The 24,574-nt window shown below is 43.2% G+C and overlaps 1 protein-coding gene across 1 annotated transcript; it reads left to right on the top strand.

Annotated features, from left to right (window-relative positions):
- Positions 1-3,639: 3,639 nt before the first annotated feature.
- Positions 3,640-5,665, top strand: LOC138784537 (uncharacterized). The gene is made up of 4 exons (XM_069960131.1): positions 3,640-3,746; positions 3,987-4,108; positions 4,338-4,484; positions 4,626-5,665. Exons 1-4 carry the CDS (start codon positions 3,669-3,671, stop codon positions 5,512-5,514), a joined length of 1,236 nt encoding a protein of 411 aa, XP_069816232.1. The 5' UTR covers positions 3,640-3,668; the 3' UTR covers positions 5,515-5,665.
- Positions 5,666-24,574: the final 18,909 nt, after the last annotated feature.

A 24,574-nucleotide genomic window follows, 5' to 3' on the forward strand; every position in this document is an offset into this window, starting at 1 on the left:
ACTTTGTGGAGGCATTGAGCTGCTTTGGATAATATATGCCTGTGTTACAAATGGTTTAATTGGTCTACACTATGGGCAGTAAATCTGAAGATGTGGTTCTTTAAAAGTATGCAAATTGACTATGTGTATTTTCTAGTGGATTATCATATTATTTGGGCGGTGTAAATGGAGAATATTACTTGATATTTTTTAAAAATGTAAATACTTATGGTGGGCAAATATTTTTAGGGGGAGACAGGCAAGTGACCGGTAGCTGATGGCTGTTTGATGTTTGCTCAGTGGTAGCCTTGCAGCACTGGGATCCTGGGTTCAAATCCCACCAAGGGCAACATCTTTCAAGAGTTTGTATAATCTACCTACCATTTCATCCCTCTTGAGGCTTAGGTTCACATGGTAGACTGTAGCACTGCTTCACTTGGCGATGATGTTCCTCAATACAGTCTCATGACGATAAGCACGGGGACGACATCATTTGCACCTTTTTTTCACACGGTACCAGGAACGCTAGACAACGCGCATCTTCTGCCAATGGGTGACCTGGAAATTGCAGTTCTAATGGCGTATGGCAGAATATGTGATGAGGACATCAGAGACCATGGATCTTAGTTGTTAAAGCCGATCCAACTTGCAGAGGGACAAGTTCCACCTCGTCAACACATCACAAATCAGGCGATGTTGTTGCAATCCATGATGAGTGCCGGAATACTAGCCCCACTTTAACCTATAAGTCAAGACTGGTGTGACCTCCATTCTGCATTGCTGCCTCAGCACCAGGGGTGGGGTCAGGCCTTATCTAATGTGCAGCGGACGTTCATAACAAAAAAGAAAAAAAAAATACAATGATCAGCTATCATAAAGTACTATATATGATGAGAAAACAATCTTAGAATCGCCTGGAAAAGTTATAGCATCACAGAGTTCCTGCCCGATGTGGCTGCGTTCACCCAGGCTGGGCAAGTGCAAGACAGACTGACTGCGGTGGGCTTTGCAGCATCTTTCAACCCTAGGGAGGATGGGGTGTGTTATGTCGCGATGACAGGATGAGGTGATAGAGGCAGACAAGGTGTCTAAATAATAACCCCAAATTGGCCTAGGAGGCCAGAGTGGTCTGACCTCCATTTGATGTTCCTGCCGCTGCTCCTCTCCCAGAAGAATGTTTATCCAACAAGCAGTGAGACACATATACTGCCCTTATCCATAGTAAGAACTCCAAATGTCCGCTCTGAGATGTACCCAATTAGAGACACAGAGATGAAAAGAGAGCTGTCAACCTTCTTTTCCATGTAGCTGTGCAGAGCTTGAATTGCCATATTGGTCAAAAAATGGTAAATTGCCACTCTCCATCTTGGTTGGGTACACCATGCAATAGGTGAGACTACAGGGCAATAATGAATATTTTTATTTGTGTATATTTACTTGTTTTCTCTGGTATTAGGTTATGAACAATGCAACTGGACTAGGGAGTATGTGTGTGTGTGTATATATATATATATATATATATATATATATATATATATATTTGTGTATAGTTTTTTAATACTGTATGTTAGTGTTAATATTGGTTAAAATAAATGTTGGATATCTTATGTATGTAGATTGCATAGTTAGTGGGGGGAATGAGTGTGGTGATGGAATGGTTTTACCCTTTTCTTATGGTGTGGTTCACTATGTTTTATTATTTTTTTTATATTACTTTTATATTTACTCTGCCAACTAGCTAATGGTGTGACCTTTTTTTTGTGCCCTGAGCCTTCCTGAATGCTAGTCTACCAACTAGCTGATGGTGTACCCTTTTGCCTCTGGAACCACAAGTTGTTCTTGGGACCTGACTTTGGCTTGGTAGAACAAACAAATCTTTGTGCGCCGATTAAGATGATGGCGTCTGTGCTTCCAGATTCCATGTGGGGTCTGCCATATCATTATCATAGTCTGGGATGAAGGTTTCCTCTTCAAAGCTTTATTCCTCCAGTGGCATGCCTTTCAATCATGTTGCCTGGCTCTCTTGACTGCTTTTGGGCCTAGCAACCCCTGGAGTTTCAACACGTCTTCTGAATGCTGACTGTCTTCCCATTCCTCAAAAAGATCCTCTGAGTACAGTGGCTGACAGTCCTGGGGAGTTTCCCTGGCACCGTCTCTTGTCCGGTGTTGGTTGCATGTCATCTTTGGTGGAGCATCAGCCAGAAAGCTTTGGACAAACCAAGCACAGTGAGGACCCTTCAGATAATTGCTGGTTCCAGGATTGACTACTGACTGCCTTACAGCTGGAAATTTGAAGGATCCATTCCACAGTACCAGCCTGACTAGTATTCACCTGACCACTGGGTCTTACTGGGAGCAGCATTTGTCCAAGCCTGTTAGGATGGCCACTACAACAACCCTTTGTTTTACTACTTCCACCCCCTTGACTGCTAACTTTCCCGCTGCCACTGACCAAACTCTCAGAAGGCCCAGACATATTTAGATGCTTCCACATCCTTTCAGTGGACATTTTATTTCAATCAAAATGAGCAGTAAATTGGAACTTCTATTGTTACCACTTAAACTAACAGGGGATACAAAGGGTGCCACACAAGTCGAGGTGAAAGGGTACTTAAAGGGGATTGGAACGTGTTAAATGGTTAATCAGAAAGATTATATATTTTATGTTGCTGTTCCACCAACGTTCACTGTTGTCAAGGGCGACAATTGAATGATTGACTGGCTGACTGACATTTTGTTTAAATTGTTCTTGTAACAGTGTCAAAAACAGGAAAATGACATCTGGTAAAAAAAAAACTTAACTCTGTAATAGTCCCACTATTGTAGCTACCATAAATAGTCTGTTTTAATGAAATTCGTCTTCATGTGATTCGCAAACCTTCGCAACTCTGACCGAATATTTGCGAACCTCACGAAATGATTCTTCAACTGCTTCGCTCATCTCTAACTATGACAGATATTTACAGGTATCCATACTGAAGATCTTCTGCACTCAAACCTGCTGCAGAAAAACTTTAGCATTTTTGCCCGTTGTGAACATACCCTTCATGAGGAGGTTTGTTATTAGTTGATGTTCCATAAAAAAAAAAAAAGAAAAAAAAGCAGCAAATAAAAAAATAAAGCCCAAAAATATCACATCATGTCATTTTTCCGGCTAGAGTGAGGATCCTGTACCTTTGACACATGCTGCAGGTCTGATGAGAGTCTACGTTTGACAGCAATTTTTTTTTAATGTAAATGTTTATAGCAGTCAGATGCCCTACATACCTAAAGAGTTATAGGGAATGTATCATCCAAAAAATGACCTTTTGTTTAAATCAAGTTTTTATGTCAAAGTGTACCTCTCGCAGAGTCAGGCCGGTTTCACACGTAGTAACAGTGCGGCCGTTAAAATTTCTGTCCCGTACATCTCCGGGTGGTCTGGCGGCTGTATTTGAAAAGCACTTACGGTCTTATCGTAAGAGTCCGGCCGTAGTGTCATGATGTGTCTTGGCTTGTTTGGCCCCGCTCAAAAGCATGTATTTGATTCATGAATCTGCCCCCGGGCCAAATAAGCACACCCACATCCCTATAAAATCTCCGCCCACTCGCGAAGTACGCCCATATGCTTGTAGTGTTTTGAATGGCAAAAAAAAAAACCAAAGATGTCTGATGGCGCTAATAATGCGCCCTATGGGCCAGCCCGGCGTATGAGGCTGCGCCGCAAGCACCAGCTCGTGGTGCTTTCGATCCTGTGGAAGATGCGTAATTATTACCTGCGTTTGTGTGTAAGTCTATATATTTTTTTTTTTTTTTTTTTTTTCAAGCTTTATGTAACTTATTTAAAACTAGCCTTACAAACTGTTTAGGCTTATAATCCGTAAAACATTGATTTAAATGTATTGTTTATGCAAGCTCCCTTAAGTACTGTTGACCAAAGGTCCTTAAATGCAACTGTGTAATAATTTTGTGACTAATTGAGATGTCTTAAAAAATAATAAATGTCATTTTTTAAAAATTCTTCTCAGAGGCAAAAAGACGCAGAGCAGCGCCGTCTGCAGGAGGTGGGACGGCGATATTGGGTCCACCCCATCAATGTGCGGAGGGAGACCCGGGGCCACATTGGTTGCCTGTATGATGATTTGCGACGGTATGTCGATTTGAATACATCAAAGTCGGCAAATCTTTGAATGTAATATTGCAAATGTAAAGGTTACTGTCCCCAAATGTTTACCCCAAAGTCCATAATTTTTTTTGTTTTTTGTTTATCCTTACAACGTTTGATGTTAATTTCAACATTTGTAAACCGTATGACATCTTCCTATGATGTGTGTTTGTGTGTAATATTAGTGATCAATATTTTTCTTAATTTGTTGCAGACATCCTGACAAGTTCCAGGACTTCGTGCGCCTGCCTATGGAGGCCTTTGATAATTTACTTTCCATTTTGACCCCACATCTCCAGAGACAGGACACCTACATGCGGAAATCCATCCCTCCTGTGGGACGTCTGCTCATAACGTTAAGGTGAAGATGCTTTATTTTAATGCGAACTATTTGTTCATGTAATTGTAGTTAAATCTAATATAGTGTTAAAATATGTAATAATTTAATATGTAGCTGAATGTGAAATAGACTCATAAAATAGTTTTTTTCTTTTTTTCACAGATTCTTGGCGACAGGGGAGAGTTATGTATCGTTGCACCTCCAATTCCGGGTTGGTACGTCCACCATCTCTGGAATTGTGAGGTGCACGTGCGCCGTGATCTGGGAGCATTTGCAGCCCATCGTGATGCCCAGTCCGACCAGGGAGATTTGGTTGCAGTCAGCAGCAGGCTTTCAGTCTGTGGCCAATTTCCCCAACTGTATAGGGGCGGTTGATGGTAAGCACATACGTGTGAAGCAACCACCGCGATCAGGATCACAGTATTTCAATTATAAGAAATTTTTTTCTGTGGTCCTGATCGCGGTTGTTGATTCCACGTATCGTTTCCTTGCCATCGACGTCGGCTCCTATGGCAGTACTGGGGACTCCCGGGCGCTACTGAGATCAGAGTTTGGGCGGCGCATACTCTTAGATCACGTGACTCTACCTCCTCCCACTCCTCTTCCGGGTACCACGCATCCCGCTCCATTCGTCATGGTAGGGGATCAAGCCTTCCCTTTACTGAACAACCTGCTGCGCCCTTACCCACGGAGAGGGCTGGATGAACGGGGGAGAGTATTTAACCGGAGGCTGAGCCGGGCACGTAACTTCGTGGAGTGCGCCTTCGGGATCATGACTAGTCAGTGGAGAGTGTTTACCACTGCCCTGCAGTTGAAATTGGCCACAGTTGACATGGTCATTAAAGCTGCCTGTGTTCTCCACAACTACCTTCGGGACTATGCTCCCACCCCGGAGGTGAACGTGGAGACACTGCCAGCTTTTAGTGCCCCTATCAACTATGGCCAAGGGAGACAACTCAACCGCGGGATAGTGGTCAGGAACCTCTTTGCTGACTACTTCATGACTCCTGAAGGCGCCGTGCCCGTGCCCCTTTCACAGCCTCCCTTATGAGCCACGGCCACAGGACTGATGTTTTCCCGCATGTATGTCACCTGTCTCTGGGATGTGTGTTTTTTTATTTTCTTTTGTTGTTTGAACCCCATGTATTGGTTGATATTTAATTTTCCTTCTCTTTTTACTAAAACAAAAAATATATTTTCTTATTCGACTAAACAATGTGTCTGCCTTTTCAATGTATGTAAAACATGTTGTGTGTTCCCACATAGTAGTGTTCGAAAATACACATAACCTCACTCGATATACTACTGGCCAGTAATTATCGAGCATGGTCACATCCTGCTAATGTTAATTGTATAGTCCTTTGAACCTAGTGTGCTGAAAGATTGATGTGATCAAAACATGTGCATTTCCGATGGAGTGACCAGCAGGGTGCGCACTATATGTCTAACTTTCTAGTGTGGGATATGTAACAGGATCTGATATCTTCTAGTGCCACAGTCCATCTCACTTCTTAACAATCACCATTAACACACCACATATATCCCTCCACACATCACCCAGGTGCGCCAGCTGGATGTGGTCTACTTAGGTTGCGGTTCAAAAATAATCTTTTATCATCCATTTTTTTTAAGTAAAACACAGAAGAGTGTATTAAAAGATGAGAAATCTCGCTCTTTACTTGATCACCTGTTCCTTGTCTACAGTCATCTCCTGGATTTCTTATCCAAAATCCATCACATCAATCTGCCTGTGTAAACGCTACATTATGTAGTTTATTGTGTGTACGTTTATATATCCGCCACTTTGTACATAATGACCACATGCTGGATGTCCTGCAGGAGGCGATTTCTACTACCATCGGACATAGAGCTCTATGTGGAAATGATAGTGTCATGATAAGAACATTAATGTCCCAAAATATGTTAGTGCTCATCACAAGCCTCTCCTGCTCTGGCCACTTCCTGCCTTGCCCACAGATGTCAGCATAGAGCAGGCTCAGACCTGAAAAAGAAGGAATCGCAGCATTCACTACATCTTCGCTAGTGGCTTCACAATACGTGTATTTCACTCAGTATAGCTAACAAAAACAGCAGTGGATTCTAAACACCCAAAGGATCTCGACACAATGTTGTAATGTTGTGGATGTGCGCCATTAAAACACTAAATAAGGACATTTCCAAATAACATCCATTCTTTGAAAAAAACTTAGGAATATTTCACTTTAAATGGCGCACAGCCACTCTATTTCTACATTGTGTGAACACAGCCTTTGTGTTTTTAAGCCACTACTGGTTTTGTTAACAATACTGACCAAAATATACTGACTCAAATACACGTATTGTGAACCTACTACGAACATGTAGTGAATGTTGCGATTCCTTGTTTGTCATGTATGACAGTGCTCTCTGCTGCCATCTGTGGCCAAGGCAGGAAGTGGCCACAGCAGGAGAGTGTTGGCCTGATAAATGAAATACTTAACTACATTAATATTTCCTATCATGACACATTCATTTTAACACATACAGCAATGTCTCACATATGATTAGAAATATCCTCCTGAAGGACATCCAGCATGTGTTAATTTTATACTAACGTAAAGCATACAACCAAATTTAATAACACACAATAGCAACATTCAATACAGCTTTCTATGCAAACAAAGTCCACTAAGTATTTTTAAGCGTATTTCGTAGTTCCTTAGTGGCAGTCAATAATCATTTGTTTTTTTAACCCTTAAACACTAAAACATAAACAAGTCAAAAATAAGAATTCGGGAAACAACAAGATATGTCGAAATGGATTTATTACATGTCAAAAAAAAAAAAATTCACATGATAGTGTGTGTGGGTGGATGTGGGCGAGGGTGTGTGGAGACTACTTTGGACCATGTTGACAGAAGTTAGAATAGTGTGCAGAGGCAATAGTGTGGGCAATATGTGAAGGCCACAGCCAGCCTGACTGTATTCTGGCACCACAAAACTAAAAGGGACATCCCAATCCCCCCAAGCTGTTATTGTCATCCCTAGCTAATGTGATGCCAGACCTTTTAAACAGTGTGTTATTGATGTGGTCCTGGTGCGCACAAATGTTAGGAAATTATTAATGCTAGTAAGGCGCGGTTGGCACTAAGGCCCTACAGTGTAGCAGACAAGGGGTGGTGTTGGTGTAGCTGAGGAGAGGGAGTGCGGAACAAACACAAATGTTGTTGGACGGTCAAGGCACATGTCACTCTCTCTCGCCAGGCTCCACAGGACCCCCTTGACATCTTGGTGGTGGAGTCCTGGCCAACCCCTCTGCCAGATTAGGTTCTTCATTCTCTTCATCCGATGAGGCCTCTGCTGGTTGCTGAACTACTTGTGGTCTGAGGAGAAAACAACACTGGTCACTATCTAAGATGGCACTTTTGTTTAAGGACATATTTAGCCAGATAACTAAAATGGAGGCATCCAATGCAGGATTACACTCTGCCTGCTTTCACACTATTTTCTATGTACGAGGTGGCACACTAGAACTTTTTACAATATATTCACACACTGTTGACCCAAAATGTGGGTCTTCACAAGGCCACCCGAGTGGAACATTAGTTTACTCTATGGACACATTGCGTACATTGTTTAAACATTATGAAGACAGTCCACGCTATTGGCATAAATGGCATTTCATGTTCTGGATTAGATCCTGGAGGGAGCAAAAGCTGTTCGAAAAGCGGTTAGGCCAGGCTGCATTTGTTAGTTATCTTGTGTCCAGCAGGGGGCGGCTCATCTTACCGAAATCGAGATTACTCTAAAGTGTTCACTAAATATACTGCTCCCCCTGCTGGAGCCTCGATGTATACAATCTATATAAATCTAACACATGTCTATGTCTGCACACATAAGACACTGAGCTACTTCCGTCATCATCTGCTCCTACCATGGACACATGCAATTAACACACACACTTACCTGCGGCGTCTGGGGGAATTCAAAATGAAACGCAGCATTGGGGCAAAACGCAAAGCGGCCAGTTCTTCTTGGGAGGCCCCACGCCTCATCAGCTGCCGTCGCTGCCTGATGAATCGGTCCCTCACACTGGACCACCTGGTCTCCACATAGTTAGCTTAAAACAAAAGCATCCACACATTAGGAATATATCAGCGTCAGGTGACCATAACACTCGAGTTAATGGTTTGCCACAGTGGCTAAACAACTTACCAATTATCCATTGCTGTAATCTAGTATGCTGGTCCCAATCTGGGTATACAATCCGGGCAACCTCCCTCCATGCGGCACTCCGTGTTAGCCGGCTTCTGTACCCAGGCGCAGGGCCGTCCCATAGCACTGGCCGAGCATGGACCTGAAAATCCAAAATAATTACAGTAACGTCTTAGAAATTATTAGTCAATAAGGTCATAGCTACTACACCCATTTCACATGCTACACGCCATGTTTGATTGTAAATAGTACGTCACTTATGTGGGTGGGGTCTCCAGCTTCACCTGCAGCCAACTCCCTCCCTCCATGATGTTTGCTGGCGCTACATATCATATACACAGTACACTACTACTCACATCATGTCCTCATAGTATTTGCCCAAAATATATGTGCTTACTACTAGGGAATGGAAGGCCACAATCCGGCGCGGGGGTCTGGGATCGGATAGCGACACGGGGGGACACGCCTCCTCTCTGTAGTCTCGCCACCTCAGCACTGGGCGTAGCGGGGGTGGGGGGGGTTAACTATTGCGTGTCGTGTGCTCGGCGAATTGCTATGTGACACCATGTAACGATGCTCAGCTTACCCATTTCTGTCCGGCATTGTCACGTCGTAAGCCGCTGCACTACAAGTGCCATAATGGTCGGCCACGCCTCTTTGAACGTGGCTGCTGCGGATTGTGTGTGCTTCCGACGTTACAACGCCTGACAAAGTACAAAGCAGAGCAGCGCTAAAAGCCAAAATACTCATTAGCCGAGCAGTGAACATAATTAGCACAGCACACCAAACACTCCGGCTAAACAACAACCCCGCTACGCACACTGATGACGTGCATGTACTACAGAGAGGGGGCGTGTCCACGCTGTGTCGCTAGCCTATAGCATCATCAGCCTGCGCCGGATCTTGTGCGTGATTTGCGTACTATTTAAGCGACCTCCTTATGATGACACTATCAGCACATTATATGGGAGGATTTCTCCTATGTATGTGCCGCCAACAACCATCATGGAGGGAGGAGGGAGGAGGGAGGAGGGAGGAGGGAGGAGGGAGAAGGGAGAGAGTTTGCTGCACGGCCATCTCGCTAAGAGCAATCCTAAGTCACGCCCTGTTTGCCCAACAACATGTGCTATTACAAGGACAATTCCTCGACCAGCCATTACTTACAAATCTCGCCTAAAATACGATGTGCGTTACATGGTCCGAAAGAGCTAACACATTCACAGATTTGGAGGAGACACACACATCTGAAAAGACTCATGCAGTCATTGCTCGATTTCAAGCGCCCCCTGATGGCAAACACATAGGAATTACACACAATCGTACTTACATAAACTACTCGGAGCGATGTATCGTGCCACTAAATGACTATAGACAATCGTACACATAAAATAAATATTATCTAGCATCTATTGATCATTACATAATCGATTTGTTTTCACAAAATTATTTATCACTTAAACAGGATGCAATAACAGATGTGACTTTTGGACATCACAAAAACCGATATAAAAGACAAGACTTGTAAATTACATGTATGTAAATGTGACTCACACAACAAATGACAGTCATACATTAAGTCACGGCCACACAACTATCTTCTCCGAGTCCAAAGGACGATCGAAATCTGTCTATCGATGATCTTATCTATGTATAAAGCACTCCCAACAGCTCCAGAAAATACTTACTTCACTGATCAGCTGGCCGACGGCTATAACAGACCGATCAGGATACATCTCGGGCTCCATGAATCACTCCGGCTTTGTTGTCCAAATCACTTCTTCTTCCAGCGACGGTTTTCAAAGTGCCGATTCTTACAATGCAGACACATCCTAAATAACCTTGGCTTCTACCCATAGGAACTCAAAATGATACATTTGTTATCTCCATCCAGTCACGGACACGGCCTAGGTGAAGCCTGGGCACAAGCAGTTGTTACATTCATCCCTGTATTTTGAGTTATATTTAAAAATATACAAGGACAATTACAAAATAAGACCGTGAGAAATGTGTGGCAAACAATATTTCTCTCATGGCTAAGCTTCAAATAAATAATTCCTTTCTTCTATCATCCTATGTCAAGGCCAAATGGCAATCCTGCTCTCATCACACAGGTGCAACTAGCCACATTGCAGGGTGGCACTCAGATACCAGCACTAACAATGCTATCTGACATTTGCCCACTTCTCCAAGTAATGGACCACAAACACTACATTCCTTTCCCTTCCGGGCCAAAAGGCACCTGCAAAGGTCCAGGACACATGTCCACTCTCTGACAAGGCCGAGAGCACACCTGTACCAACGATACCTCATACCCAGCCCTCAGGCCAGGCACTCACTGGTCGTCAGTTAACTGCAAACTAAGGTGTAATCTCCAGAAGGAGAAAACTGTTGCGCATCCATGAAATGACCACAGAAAAACACGTTTGTTATTCCTAGATTCATTCCTTACACCCCTTTGTTTGCACCATGTCGTAGCTGCTTGCCGCTTGGGCCCCACGATTTCTGTGATCCGTTCTATATTGAAGCTACCGAACCGTTGGATCAGCCCAGCCACTATGTCCATATGTGAGCGAACACACTCATTTACATATGCAAATAACCAGCCCTTGGCGGCAAAGCCCACTGTTGACTAGAAATCAACGTTAGTTTTCACTTTGGTTACTGACAGGGTTAAGAAATTGTGAATTACCATATGAAATAGAGGCTTTGTATTCAGACTGATAAAGTGTTGCCATCTGTATACATGGCTAAAATAGGCATGTCGCATTAATGCAAATCATTACGCGAAACAAAGTGCACAACCAGCTAAGCTTTTTCAGGGAGAGGTGAAAAAATGAGAGATTATATAAATACACAAGGAATTGTATTAAAAAACATTGTCAGACTTGCCAAGCAATATGATATCACAATAGTAAAGTCAAAGTTAGATTAGGACAGAGGGGGAAGGGCGCATGAAGCTGCAGCTTACTGCAGACAGATCATTGCATTATGCTACAGGCTCCCAAAGGCCGATCTCGTGGGCCAGTCTAGGAGCAGACTATCAGATATTCATCCAGCACACACTGAGTCAATGATTAGCGTAGTGACACAACATGTTAATAAAAGCCTGAGACTTGGGGGAAATGTTACATATATATCGTGAACACATCCATTAACTGCACTATGCGCAAAGGGCAAACCAATACAAACATAATAATCGTAAATTTTTTGCTTTTTAAAGTGAAAACATGTGAATAGATCCTTGATGTATCCTTGGCAAGGCTTTAGGCCTCTCCATGTGTGAAAATGGGGAGTTTATTATAGGATACAGTACATTGTGTAAGCGCGCGGTACTTTAGTAACCTTGAGCCAAATCACTACATTACACCTCCCAATCGAGAGAGAACAACGCAGATGTGTGTGGAAGAATGTCAACTATTCGACTTACACACACACACAATGTAGCATTGTTTTCTCCAGTCCAAATCTAGTTTGGATTTTATTGTTGATCATTAAAATACTTATAATGTTGAATTAAATATTATATCGAAAATAATTTTACAGCAAACTCAGCATGTTCTGTATGAAATATCACATTAAACACATTATTGTGTATAAAGGTTAACAAAAAGGATACATTTGACAAATCAACCTTCTGTGCAAGATGCTGAGTCAAACATAGGCAACAAAAGTCAGTAATGGATGTAAAAACCGGACACATCAGACACTTGCATTTAGGAACTCATCTATTTGTATGACAGTCCTTTTTTTTCCTTATTGACGTTTAAATGTAGTGACATATTGGTTCTGCTAACAAGGGCCCCTACACACAAGAACCATTCGCCCTGGAGATAGCTAAAGGAAAGACATTATGATTTTACTTTTTTCTATAGATTCTTTTAAATGAGGATCTTAGCAAACTGTTTTTTCAAACAGAGTGTACCATGTCACCACGGTAAGGTGTCCTCAGGGACATGGACCCTACTCTACCCTAACACAAAATGACCTCTCTGGGCCTGAAAAAGGAGACCACTTGCCATAAACCAAATAAAAAAAAAAAAAAAAAAAAAATATAAATAGAAAAATTAAAACTAAAAAAAAAAATTATATTATGATGTATTGCCTCATACATCACATAGTAGAAATCATAAACGTCGTGAGGAACGAGATGGCCGAGAGCGCCGTCCACGCCGTGGCTGGCGCCTAGGAACGGCCCTAGTACCCTCAGATGGAGGGGGCATGGCACCAGGTGGCTCTCGGGACAATGCTGGGGGGACAAGGGGGGAGAGAGGTGGGGGCACAGGTGGGGGCGCAGTGGTCTCGGGGAAAAGAAAGCCCTCCGGCGGGATATGTGGCCTCCGTGAGTGTAACCCATACACAGATTGTAGGAGGACGCCCACATAGCAAGGGTCGGGGAAAGTATCGGGGTCAATCTGCTCGTGACACGACAGCAGCACTTCTGTAACCATCCGCGCACTACGTGCCAGATTAGTAGGGAGATTCCGTAAACGGACTCCCAGATAGTAGCAGAAGAAATCATTCTGATCATCTCCTCCATCAAACCGCCTGACAAAGTTGACGACAGATTGATCCAACTCACTCAGTGCTGAATGAGGTTCTTCTTGCTCCCGACGCCTCCTGGTGGTGGTAGTAGTGGGCCTCGTGAGTGGCTGACGTGGCCGAGCTGCCAGGGGCACACCACTAGGACCTGCACCAGATGTTGATGGTGCTGCAGCCTCCTCCTCTTCGTGCATGGAAGTCGAGCCAGAAGGTCCTGGCATCGGCTCCGTGCCCTCAGAAAGAGTAGGACTGCCAGGCTCCTGTGATGGCGGTGGCGTGGCACTATCCCCCTCCTGCTGTGATGCTGCAACATCAGAACCAGCAGCATCCTGTCCTCCCGGTGGGTCTGAGAAATTGCCACTGGTTCTGTGGAGAGACAGAAAGGTTAGCTAATATGGACACATTCATAAAGGTACTTCATATATCGAATGTTTAAGTTTTGATAACATACAGTATGTCGAAATGTGTGTTTTGGTAACACGAAGACATTATGTAGTACTATGAGCATCCTATGTTAGGACATACAACTATATTAACTCATTCACATTAGTGTTTTCTAATAAACTTAAACCAAAAAACATTAGCCCAAAATGTTCCCCTTTCTGAGTGTGGAAACAATGCTCTCATCTTCAGGGCATGTTGTGGGCATGGAACCATTCTGGTGACAACACAACAACAAGTGTTTTTTAATGTGGCCCAGCAGGGAGAGGGGCCTGAGTTAGTCATGTGACCAGATACACAAGCGTCCAGTAAGAGGCCTGTGTACCTGTCATTGATCCCCGCAGGCCACACTGAGACAGTGACAGAGCAGCAGGCCGCCCAGCATTGAGTATAAAGGAAGTGAATAGTGTGGGCCGGAGAACAGCTCTCGGACTGCTTAGTACTGTAGGACACAAAAAACATTATCCGCTGCATAGAAACAGGCATTTCATTCACCATGCTTACTGGCTCTGCCACATACAGCACACGCTAAACAACTGAGGGAGTGACCGTGATCTGCAAAAATCACGAGATGTTGGTCTAGCGCCATGACAGAAAAGAACATATTTTAGAGAAATGACAGGATGTTGAAGCACGAGTCAGAGTGGTGTGTAAGCATTTGTTTGAGTGTGAGCAAAGGGGACTATTGTGATTGGTCAGGATACATTAACCCTCTATGGACAGTCACATACACCAGCATGAAGGCTAACAAACATGACACAACTAGGGCCTTATAAAGAATGGCAATAGTGTATGTTGTCAAATTATCGGGATACATTAAACATAATTGTCTGCACATTCCTATAAAACATATACATAAAGAGGAAGATTGGTGAAATCGTATGATATTATCTGCTAGTGAGTATGGACCAGGTTCTGCTGAACAACCAAAGGCAGAATTAAAATTCATTACTCCCATATAACATTTTATCTCATGTATTACATATTGTACACTATATGATACTATATACATTATGGAATAAGAAAAAGATACTTACTGCCGTTGACTGCGGCTCGGGATAAAATCCAACAAAGGCGCATAGCGCATGGAGATCGGCTCCCCACCCCTCTCCTCCGTGCGTATCGCCCGTTGGTACTGGTCCCTGACACTAGACCAGCGTGTCTCCACTGCTCGGACTGACAAAAGCAAAGATTTATTATAAATAGATAGATTTTAATAATTGATATATATTTCGAGGTCTTGGTAGAAATATCGGACATTGTTCTCACAATTTTATGTCATACATTATTTGACAACACGACATACCCATCCGCAGCTGCTCGCTGTCCGTCACATCGCCCCACTGTGGGACTACCACAGCCGCTATCGTCTCCCACGTCTCGCGACGCAGGACGCGGTCGTGGTAGCCACGCACAGTCAAGTCCCACAAATGGGGACGGGACCGCACCTGAAAAATTATATAGAAAGACAGAAATCACTAGACATCTCCATCTGACTTCACCTCTCTGTGTGTCTACATCGATTAGAATAAGAACATGTTTTCCATTATGACATTACATAGAGTGGTGTTGGGATTCCAACAGACCACCTGTGTAATCTAAGGAACACAGCCTAATAACCACTGAGCCAAGACTCACTAAACCAAGGAATGCCAGAACTCTTTGAACACACTTCTGAAAACATACCAAGATTGGTGTCTAATGATTTAATTTAGGAAAGGCTTTGTATCTTAACTAGCACTAATTAGTAGGCCACAAGACCAGATCAATGCCAGCTTTGCATTCACACCTGATGAAAGAGAAAATCCACATTGTTTAGAAAATACATGAACACATGTGCAAACGAGTGAAGCTAACTATTTCACTGCTGCGGTGTTTGTTCTGGTGTGTGTGTGGTGTTTTGTTATCTTAGTGTGTGGATAAAACATGTCACAACGACTATGGTTAGAGATCTCGACATTTTGTAATAACTATGGTCAACATTTATGTATTAAACAGTCGCTGATATAGAGTGAAAAATATATTTTAATAATTAAATACATGTAAGGTTAGGTATAGCATTAGGTCGAACATTCTAGGAGGAGCACACAATAACATGAAACTACGTGCAAAATCGAGCTACATGAAAAACGCATCAAAAACGCAACCTTGCTCGACTCGATTAGCAAAATATTCCACAAACATTACTTGACTATACTGTGTACTGTGTAGTGCGCACGCTTACTCAGATTCACATGCACTATATCACACAAAAAACGCATCAAAAACGCAACCTTGCTCGACTCGATTAGCAAAATATTCCACAAACATTACTTGACTATACTGTGTACTGTGTAGTGCGCACGCTTACTCAGATTCACATGCACTATATCACACAAAAAACGCATCAAAAACGCACTATACAGATTTGTGCAGAAAAATTGTCTACATTTGTACACATGTCACTGTTATTAAATACAATTGATACATGTAAGAAATACAACAACCCTACACTCAATAGGGATACTAAATTCGACATATGTAAGTAGTGGTTTTATATGGGAACTGCACTAGAAATTAATACTATAGCAGATAAGGAAACACATGACGATACTTTGTGGTTTTTTTCAGGCCACATTCCCACGCCCGTGTCGCATGACTAAAACGATTATATTTAAGACCACTAACAGTGTTGACATTCATATGTGTGTTACATGTGGCTTAGGTGCGTTTTGGTTGGCCGAGACGACCATGTGCATTTCTAAGTCCAAGTAAAACATTTTAACACATCACATAAATATATAAACAGAGATATGTATTTGGGTTCGCATACATTACATATTATTAGACATATATTTACATAGATATATAGATAGAGAGAGAGGGATAAATAGATACACAGAAAGAGACTACACATCCTATTTTCGAAGTAAAACCATTCTAGAAAGATGAGTGTAATTCTTCGATCAAACTTACCTCTGCGATCAGGCGTGGAACATCAATGTCCCGCTGCCAGGAACCACGTCGCCCACGACCAGCACCACCATGCTCCGCTCGCCGTGCCATCGCTCCAGATCGGGACACCTAAAAGGATGGTCACCTATTGAAGCCCATTCACTTGGGCCTTTTAAACTGAAGGGGCGTTACGCATTGATGAATTATTCTAATGAGAATCCAGATTGATCCGGCAGTAATCAGAGGTTCCGGCAGGCCCGAATGTTACTTCCTACGGTCGACTTGGACCATTTCGGGCCGGAAATAATGGTCTTGCTCATTTTTTACGGACCCGGATACAATCAGGCCAGAAACTCATACGGAGTGTGCACTGTGCAGCCGCATATCCTATACTTCCCAGCATACACACGAAACATCAAATATACGGCCGCACTATTACATCCGTACATACGGCCGCACTATTACTACGTGTGAATCGAGCCTCAAAGTGGAAACTTCCTATTAGTGCTTAGTTCCTACCTGCATTCTGCTCATCCGGCTGCGGGGCTTTGAAGTCTGCTCCCCTCTGTGCCTCTCCTCAGGTGCTGGAAAAAGATGGATCCTGAAATTCGCCTCGCCCAATGAGCGGAATATAGATAGGGATTAAAGATGAGCAAAGTGCCCAGAAATTTGCCTTGTGAAATTCACAAATTTCACTGCATATTCTCGAATATTCACGAATCCAACCTAAACGAATCACTAAAGTTAAACAATTGTTTAGCTGTACAGATGAAGCAAAACTTCAAAAACATAAAGCATATTTTCGTTTTAGTTTTGCTATTGTAAACTAAAAATAGCACAATTAGAATGAAAATATGGTGTATTAAGTAAAAATAAACTAAATGGTCTTTCCGCTTAATTGTAAGGGGATCCTGTCTAATGCAATGCAATAGCGCTCCTCCTTTTAGTTTCTATTTACTTAATACAGCATATTTTCGTTCACTGTGAGCCTGCATGGAATGGCTCACAATGATAGGTGCGCTAACTGTATGCGCAGGGAATTTGAAAAGGCTGCTGTTCTGGCCAGAATCTGTTGTTTTGCGGCAAGTAGAATATCTTTATTTGTGATATCTGTATGCTAAACTCGTTCGTGTATAGATAACACAAATAAAGATATTCTACTTGCCCCAAAACAACAGATTATGGCCAGAACAACTGTGTGCCATTCCTTGCAGGTCACCCACCGAGTACTCAGCGCTGCACAAATCTCATCAGATGTAGGAGAACAGCGAGGCCGTAGAGATGTGCTGACCCTACAACCAGGACAGTGGTGAGAGGTGGATAACCATTACAAAGTAATCTTTTAATCACTAATCAATCACTATACTGTTATTATATTTTGCCACTGTTACAAAGCCACAAGCTACAACTTTGTTAATGAAACTACAGGATGGACGTGACTGCATGTGTGTAGGAGCTCTGAATGTCGGCACACAGCATCCTTGAATGTAGAACACACATATATGCTATTCCGCCCTCCGGTCTGCATAAGGAAGGAGCCGCAAATATGTACTAGAGTTTCTGGTACCTGCAGTGGCGGATTAAATGTACCCTGGGCCCCGGGCTGTCCACCCAACCTGGGCCCCCCCCCAGTCAATTCGCCCACATTATAATCTGCTACTGCGCCTCCCCACCCCCCATTGTCCCCAATAAACACTGCCTGCCTGCCTCCCCTCCCTGGTGGCCCCAATAAACATAATGTTTGGTCCCTTGCTGCCACCCCCAGTAAGCATTGCCCACCCCACCTCCACTGCCCCCAATAAACATATCGCCACCTCACCTGGTCCCCTGATGTTGCCCCCCCCAAGGTCACAGCAGCACAGAGGATGTCAGGAGAGGAGGGTGCTGATCTTATAGGAGAGGTCCAAGCAGCACAGAGGATGTCAGGAGAAGAGGGTGCTGATCTTATAGGAGAGGTCCGAGCAGCACAGAGGATGTCAGGAGAGGAGGGTGCTGATCTATAGGGGAGGTCCCAGCAGCACAGAGGATGTCAGGAGAGGAGGGTGCTAATCCTATAGGAGATAGTCCCCCTTTATAGATGGTCTCCCTCTTTCTCCCTTATAGATGGTCCCCCTCTTTCCCCCCTTATAGATGGTCCCCCTCTTTCCCCCTTATAGATGGTCCCCCTCTTTCCTCCCTTATAGATGGTCCCCCTCTTTCCCCCCTCCTTATAGATGGTCCCCCTCTTTCCCCCTCCTTATAGATGGTCCCCCTCTTTCCCCCCTTATAGATGGTCCCCCTCTTTCCCCCCTTATAGATGGTACCCCTCTTTCCCCCCTTTATAGCTGGTCCCCCTCTTTCCCCCTTATAGATGGTCCACCTCTTTCCCCCCTTATAGATGGTCCCCCTCTTTCCCCCCTTTATAGCTGGTCCCCCTCTTTCCCCCTTATAGATGGTCCCCCCTCTTTCCCCCCTTATAGATGGTCCCCCTCTCCCCCCCCCCTTATAGCTGGTCCCCCTCTCCCCCCCCCTTATAGCTGGTCCCCCTCTTCCCCCCCCCCGTATAGCTGGTCCCCCTCTTCCCCCCCCCCCTTATAGCTGGTCCCCCTCTTCCCCCCCCTTATAGCTGGTCCCCCTCTTCTCCCCTTTATAGATGCCCCCCCAGTCAGTAAATAACACACAAATAACAAAATATAACTCACCTACCCTGCGTTCCCCCGTCGATCCTCTCTCCGTCTGCAGTCTCCGGCTGATGCGTGGCTGCCGGGGGTGTCCCGTCCTCTCCCCGGCAGCGCGCGCATCACACAGCTCCTAGTGCCGCCTGGGCCCTGACTTCCGGTACGTGCGCTCCCAGTACCGGAAGTAAGGGCCTCAGGCGGCACTAGGAGCTGTGAGATGCGCGCGCTGCCGGGGAGAGGACGGGACACCCCCGGCAGCCGCGCATCAGCCGGAGACTCTTGTGACCGCAAGCGAAACAATGCTTGCGTCACAAGAGTGCAGTGGCGAGGGGGCCTCCCGGGCGGCATTATAATGTGGGCGGCAAGGCATGGGCCCCCCCGGAGCCTCGGGCCCCGGGCGGCCGCCCAAACCGCCTACATTATAATCCGCCATTGGGTACCTGTACTCCTTAACGCTGATCTATGCCCATGCAATAGTACATATTTGCAGCTCCTCTATATTTCCCTGTATGTCCCTGTGTTTCCTTCACTTGTCACTCCTATCACCTTCCCCCCATGTACAGCATTTCCAGCTACATTGTGACTTATGTAACAGACTTTATATAGTGGACCATATATATTTTATTCTTACTAATTATAACTACAGTATCTGACTGCATTATTAATAAATTATGATACATTTTTATTCATACATTTACCGACTATTTCCCTTTGTGGTAATTCCTGATTCCAGGTGAATTTATGAATGAAATTGTATGTTTTTACATTTATAGTATATTTTCATTTTAGTTTTGCTATTGTAAACTCAAAAATAGCACATAGAAAAAGAAAATATGCTGTACTAAGTAAATAGAAACTAAAAGGAGGAGCGCTATTGCATTAGACAGGATCCCCTTACAATTAAGCAGAAAGTCCTTTTAGTTTATTTTTACTTCATACACCATATTTTCGCTGTAATTGTGCTATTTTTGGTTTACAATAGCAAAACAAAAACAAAAATATGTTGGTCCCCCCCCCCCCCCCCCGCATTTGGAAACAAATTTTGAAAAATTCGCTTCCTCAAGGCAAAGCAAATTTGTGCTAAATTTGCTGTGAATCCTGCTTTGCTCATCTCCAATAGGGATAAAGCGCTTAGCTTTGTTCCTACTGTAAATTCGCTTATCCCTACTTCCTATGTGCTGGTGAGTTACTTGTATAACTAACAAAAGAGTAACAAAAGGCACTACAAAAAAAAAAAAATCTATCAGAAATTGAGTGCTCAACCCTAATGGTATGAGAATAACCAGATAACCTAACAGAACAAAAGCATACCATAAAAAAACGGGTGGAACTTCTCAGTCAAATAAACCAACTCATTAGTATAGTAACAAAATATTATTAAACATAATTCAAATAATATAATATGAATAAGCAATAAATTTATTTCATGGTACAAAAAATACAAGTGAAAAGGCATGCAAGATAAAACCATTTAAGAAAACAAAAGCATACATATAGGGGACCGAGTATAATAAACCCTTAAGAAAGTCTTGTGTCGGAGATGGAACGCGTGGAGTTCAGTGGACCCCGGCATGGATCCCCTCACCATTTTTGTTATCTGATGCATTTTTTGCGATCTTTTGTTTGGTGCCTGTAGCAGCATGTATGGACAATCTTTCCCAGCTATTACTTGTGATACAATAACAATAATCTTTGTGCTACTATTTTGGCTACAACTAGTGTTTAGAGGGATCATTACATTATATGCGTGTTGGGTGCTCTGGGTACCCGGATTATCATACTCTGTCCCCTATATGTATGCCTTTGTATTTTTAGGCTATGTTCACACTACGTATAAGTACGGCCGTTGTTGCCATCGGCTATGCGCCTATGAACACTTCCTATTGATCTATGGGATCCCGTGTGGCCGCAAATAACTGACCTGTCAGTTTTCTGGGAAGGAGCGGAGCACATTTCAAAGCCCAGCAACCCGATGAGTGGAATACAGATGTGAGCAGAATACAAATGTGTCCTATAGAAAGAATAGAGTCTGGAGATGTTAATTGTGTCTATGTTCATGAGTTTGCAATGTAATTATTATATAAAAAATAAAATACACTACCGTTCAAAAGTTTGGGGTCACATTGAAATGTCCTTATTTTTGAAGGAAAAGCAATGAACATAACTTTAAACTAGTCCCAACTTTAAACAAATATACTCTATACATTGCTAATGTGGTAAATGACTATTCTAGCTGCAAATGTCTGGTTTTTGGTGCAATATCTACATAGGTGTATAGAGGCCCATTTCCAGCAACTATCACTCAAATGTTCTAATGGTACAATGTGTTTGCTCATGCGAGAAATTGCTAAGAAATTGAAGATTTCCTACAATGGTGTGTACTACTCCCTTCAGAGGACAGAACAAACAGGCTCTAATCAGAGTAGAAAAAGAAGTGGGAGGCCGCATTGCACAACTAAGCAAGAAGATAAGCACATTAGAGTCTCTAGTTTGAGAGACAGACGCCTCACAGGTTCCCAACTGGAATCTTCATTAAATAGTACCCGCAAAACACCAGTGTCAACATCTACAGTGAAGAGGCGGCTGCGGGATTTTGGGCTTCAGGGCAAAGTGGCAAAGAAAAAGCCATATCTGAGACTAGCCAATAAAAGAAAAAGATTAAGATGGGCAAAAGAACACAGACATTGGACAGAAGACAAAATGAAATAGGAAAAAAAGTCAGCTCACCAAAATATAGGTAATGCGTGCTGCTGTGATTCCCCAGGATAGGAGCGCGTGAAGCAATATTGCGGGCCGTCTCCCGTGTGAATACAGGTAAAGAAGATGATGGCTCCCAGCTCCGTAAAAAATTGAGTTAAACTTTATTATATATGCATCTTAAAACAAAAACAAACAGGCTAAAAACATCAGCGCCGACGCGTTGCAAGGTTATACCTCTTAATCATGGCAGTTCAAACAGTGTAGTGTCCTCCTTTTTATAGGCAAGATGCTAGTCTCCATACCATGGACCGCCTACCAAGCGTCACCTGTCCAAGGTGGAGATCACATGACTTCACAAAGGAAAGGGAAGGGAAAGGGAAGGTAAAGGTAGGGGAGGGGGGAGGGAAGGGAGGGAAGGGAAGGGGGAAGGGAAACATAGATAGGATCATGTAAACAGTAACATTTAATATATGTAGTATAGATCTGATTTTAGGTTAAGACCTTTTGGATACCGTGTATTAAGATACAAGATCCAATAGGCCTCTCTTTTCCTTAGGATCTGTACCCAGTCACCTCCCCGTGAGGGTTTATTAACCCTTTCTAGGGCACAGATAGAGAGGCCCATGGTGTCCCCTCCGTGACATTCTTTAAAATGTCTGGACAATCCTGAGACTGATTTTTTAGTGCCTAACTCGCTATGTGCACGGATGTCCGTTATATGTTCACTAATCCGTGTTTTTAGCATCCTTTTCGTTGACCCGACATATTGTAATTTGCACAAGGTGCATTCTGCCACATAGATGACGTAGGTGCTAGCACAATTAATAAAAGATTTAATATTGAATGTATGTCCCGTACTGTATGAGGTTATTGAGAATTGTTTTTTGTTTGTAAATTTGCATAAGGGGCATCTTTGTCCTCCACATTTGTGGAAACCCGTAGTTGTTAACCAGTTTGTGGTCTTTCCAAGGGCATTTATGGTATTAAGATCGCTTGGGGAAAGTATGTTACCCAGGGTTTTACCCCTTCTTGCCACACATCTCACTCCTGCAGAAAGTAATTTTTCACATTTAGAGTCTTGAAAAAGCATAGGAACATATCTTTTTATAATGTTGCTTATTTCTGCAAATTGGGGACTATAAGTTGTTGAAAATGTGAGTTGGTTGTCCCTGGATGTTAGGGCACCATTCACATTTTGATCACTATCATTTCTACTAATCCTCCGTTTCTCCCTATCCGCCAAGTGGTATGTTCTATTATGTGATTCGGCCACTCGACGTGCCCTTTCAATGATAGAGGTATTATATCCTCTCATTTTGAGTCTGCCAGTGAGTTCCATAGCCGCTTTCTCATAATTGGCATCTGTGGAACAATTTCTGCGAGTTCTAATGAACTCCCCCACCGGCAGATTTCTGGTGACATGACTGGGATGACTGCTACTTGCCTGTAGTACTCCATTACCAGATGTAGGTTTTCTGTACAGGCAAGTAGAAATCCGTCCATTGTCCAGGCTCAATTCCAGATCTAGGAACGCAATGGATTTTGCATCAAAATGGTGAGTGAATTTTAAATTAAAGGTATTGCCATTGATATATTCAACAAAATCGAGTGCATGTCTCTCGCCCCCACGCCAAACCAGGAGGAGGTCGTCAATAAACCTGCCGTACCATAAAATACATTGACTGTACGGATTATTGGAATTAAACAAAACGACCTCCTCCCAGTAAGCCATGAATATATTGGCTAGTGAAGGCGAGAAACACGCACCCATCGGGCAACCATTGGTTTGCAAAAAGAAACGATTTCCAAAAGAGAAAAAATTATTTTTGAGTAGAAATTCTACCACTAGTATCAAATAGTCACATAATATTTTGTCGTATATGCTGTATTTGTGTAAATGATACTTAAGCGCCACAATGGCCATGTCATGGGGTATACTGGGGTAAAGGGCTACTACATCGCATGAAAGCCATGCCCCTCCCTCCATACAAGGTAGATGTTCAATCGCTGCCAATAGGCTTTTACTATCTCTAATAAAACCTATAGTTCTTTTAGCTAGTGGTTGTAGATATTCGTCTGTCCATTTACAAAGGCGTTCCAGGAGAGATCCAATGCCTGCTACAATAGGGCGGAATGGTGGGGGAAAAACCCCCTTATGTGTTTTGGGGAGTGCATGAAAAATGGCCATGACAGGGTATTCCGGGATAAGATAACGTTGTTGTTTATGACTGAGAATACCTAACTCCACTCCTGTATCTATTATGCTTGTGAGTTTTTTAGTTATAATATTAGTGGGGTTAGAGGTTAGTTCTCTATAGGTGGATGAATCTGATAGGATTTTTTCTATTTCCCTTATATATAAGCCATGATCTAGCACTACTACAGACCCACCCTTGTCTGACCTGCGTATTACAATATTGGAATTATGTGCCAGTTCACACAGTGCTTGTCTTTCCCCTTTAGTAAGGTTATCTCTTTTTATCCCCAAACCAGACTTGTTTTTGAGAACAGTAAGTTCCTCCTCTATTTTATTTTGGACAATATCCATGATAGGTGCCCTGGAATTAACTGGATAGAAGTCTGGGTTGGGGATGGCAGAGAAAAAAGTGTTGTGGACGGATGAATCCAAGTTTGAGGTGTTTGGAT

The sequence above is a fragment of the Dendropsophus ebraccatus genome, chromosome 2 (genome assembly GCF_027789765.1).
Source record: "Dendropsophus ebraccatus isolate aDenEbr1 chromosome 2, aDenEbr1.pat, whole genome shotgun sequence".
Taxonomy (NCBI): Eukaryota; Metazoa; Chordata; class Amphibia; order Anura; family Hylidae; genus Dendropsophus; species Dendropsophus ebraccatus.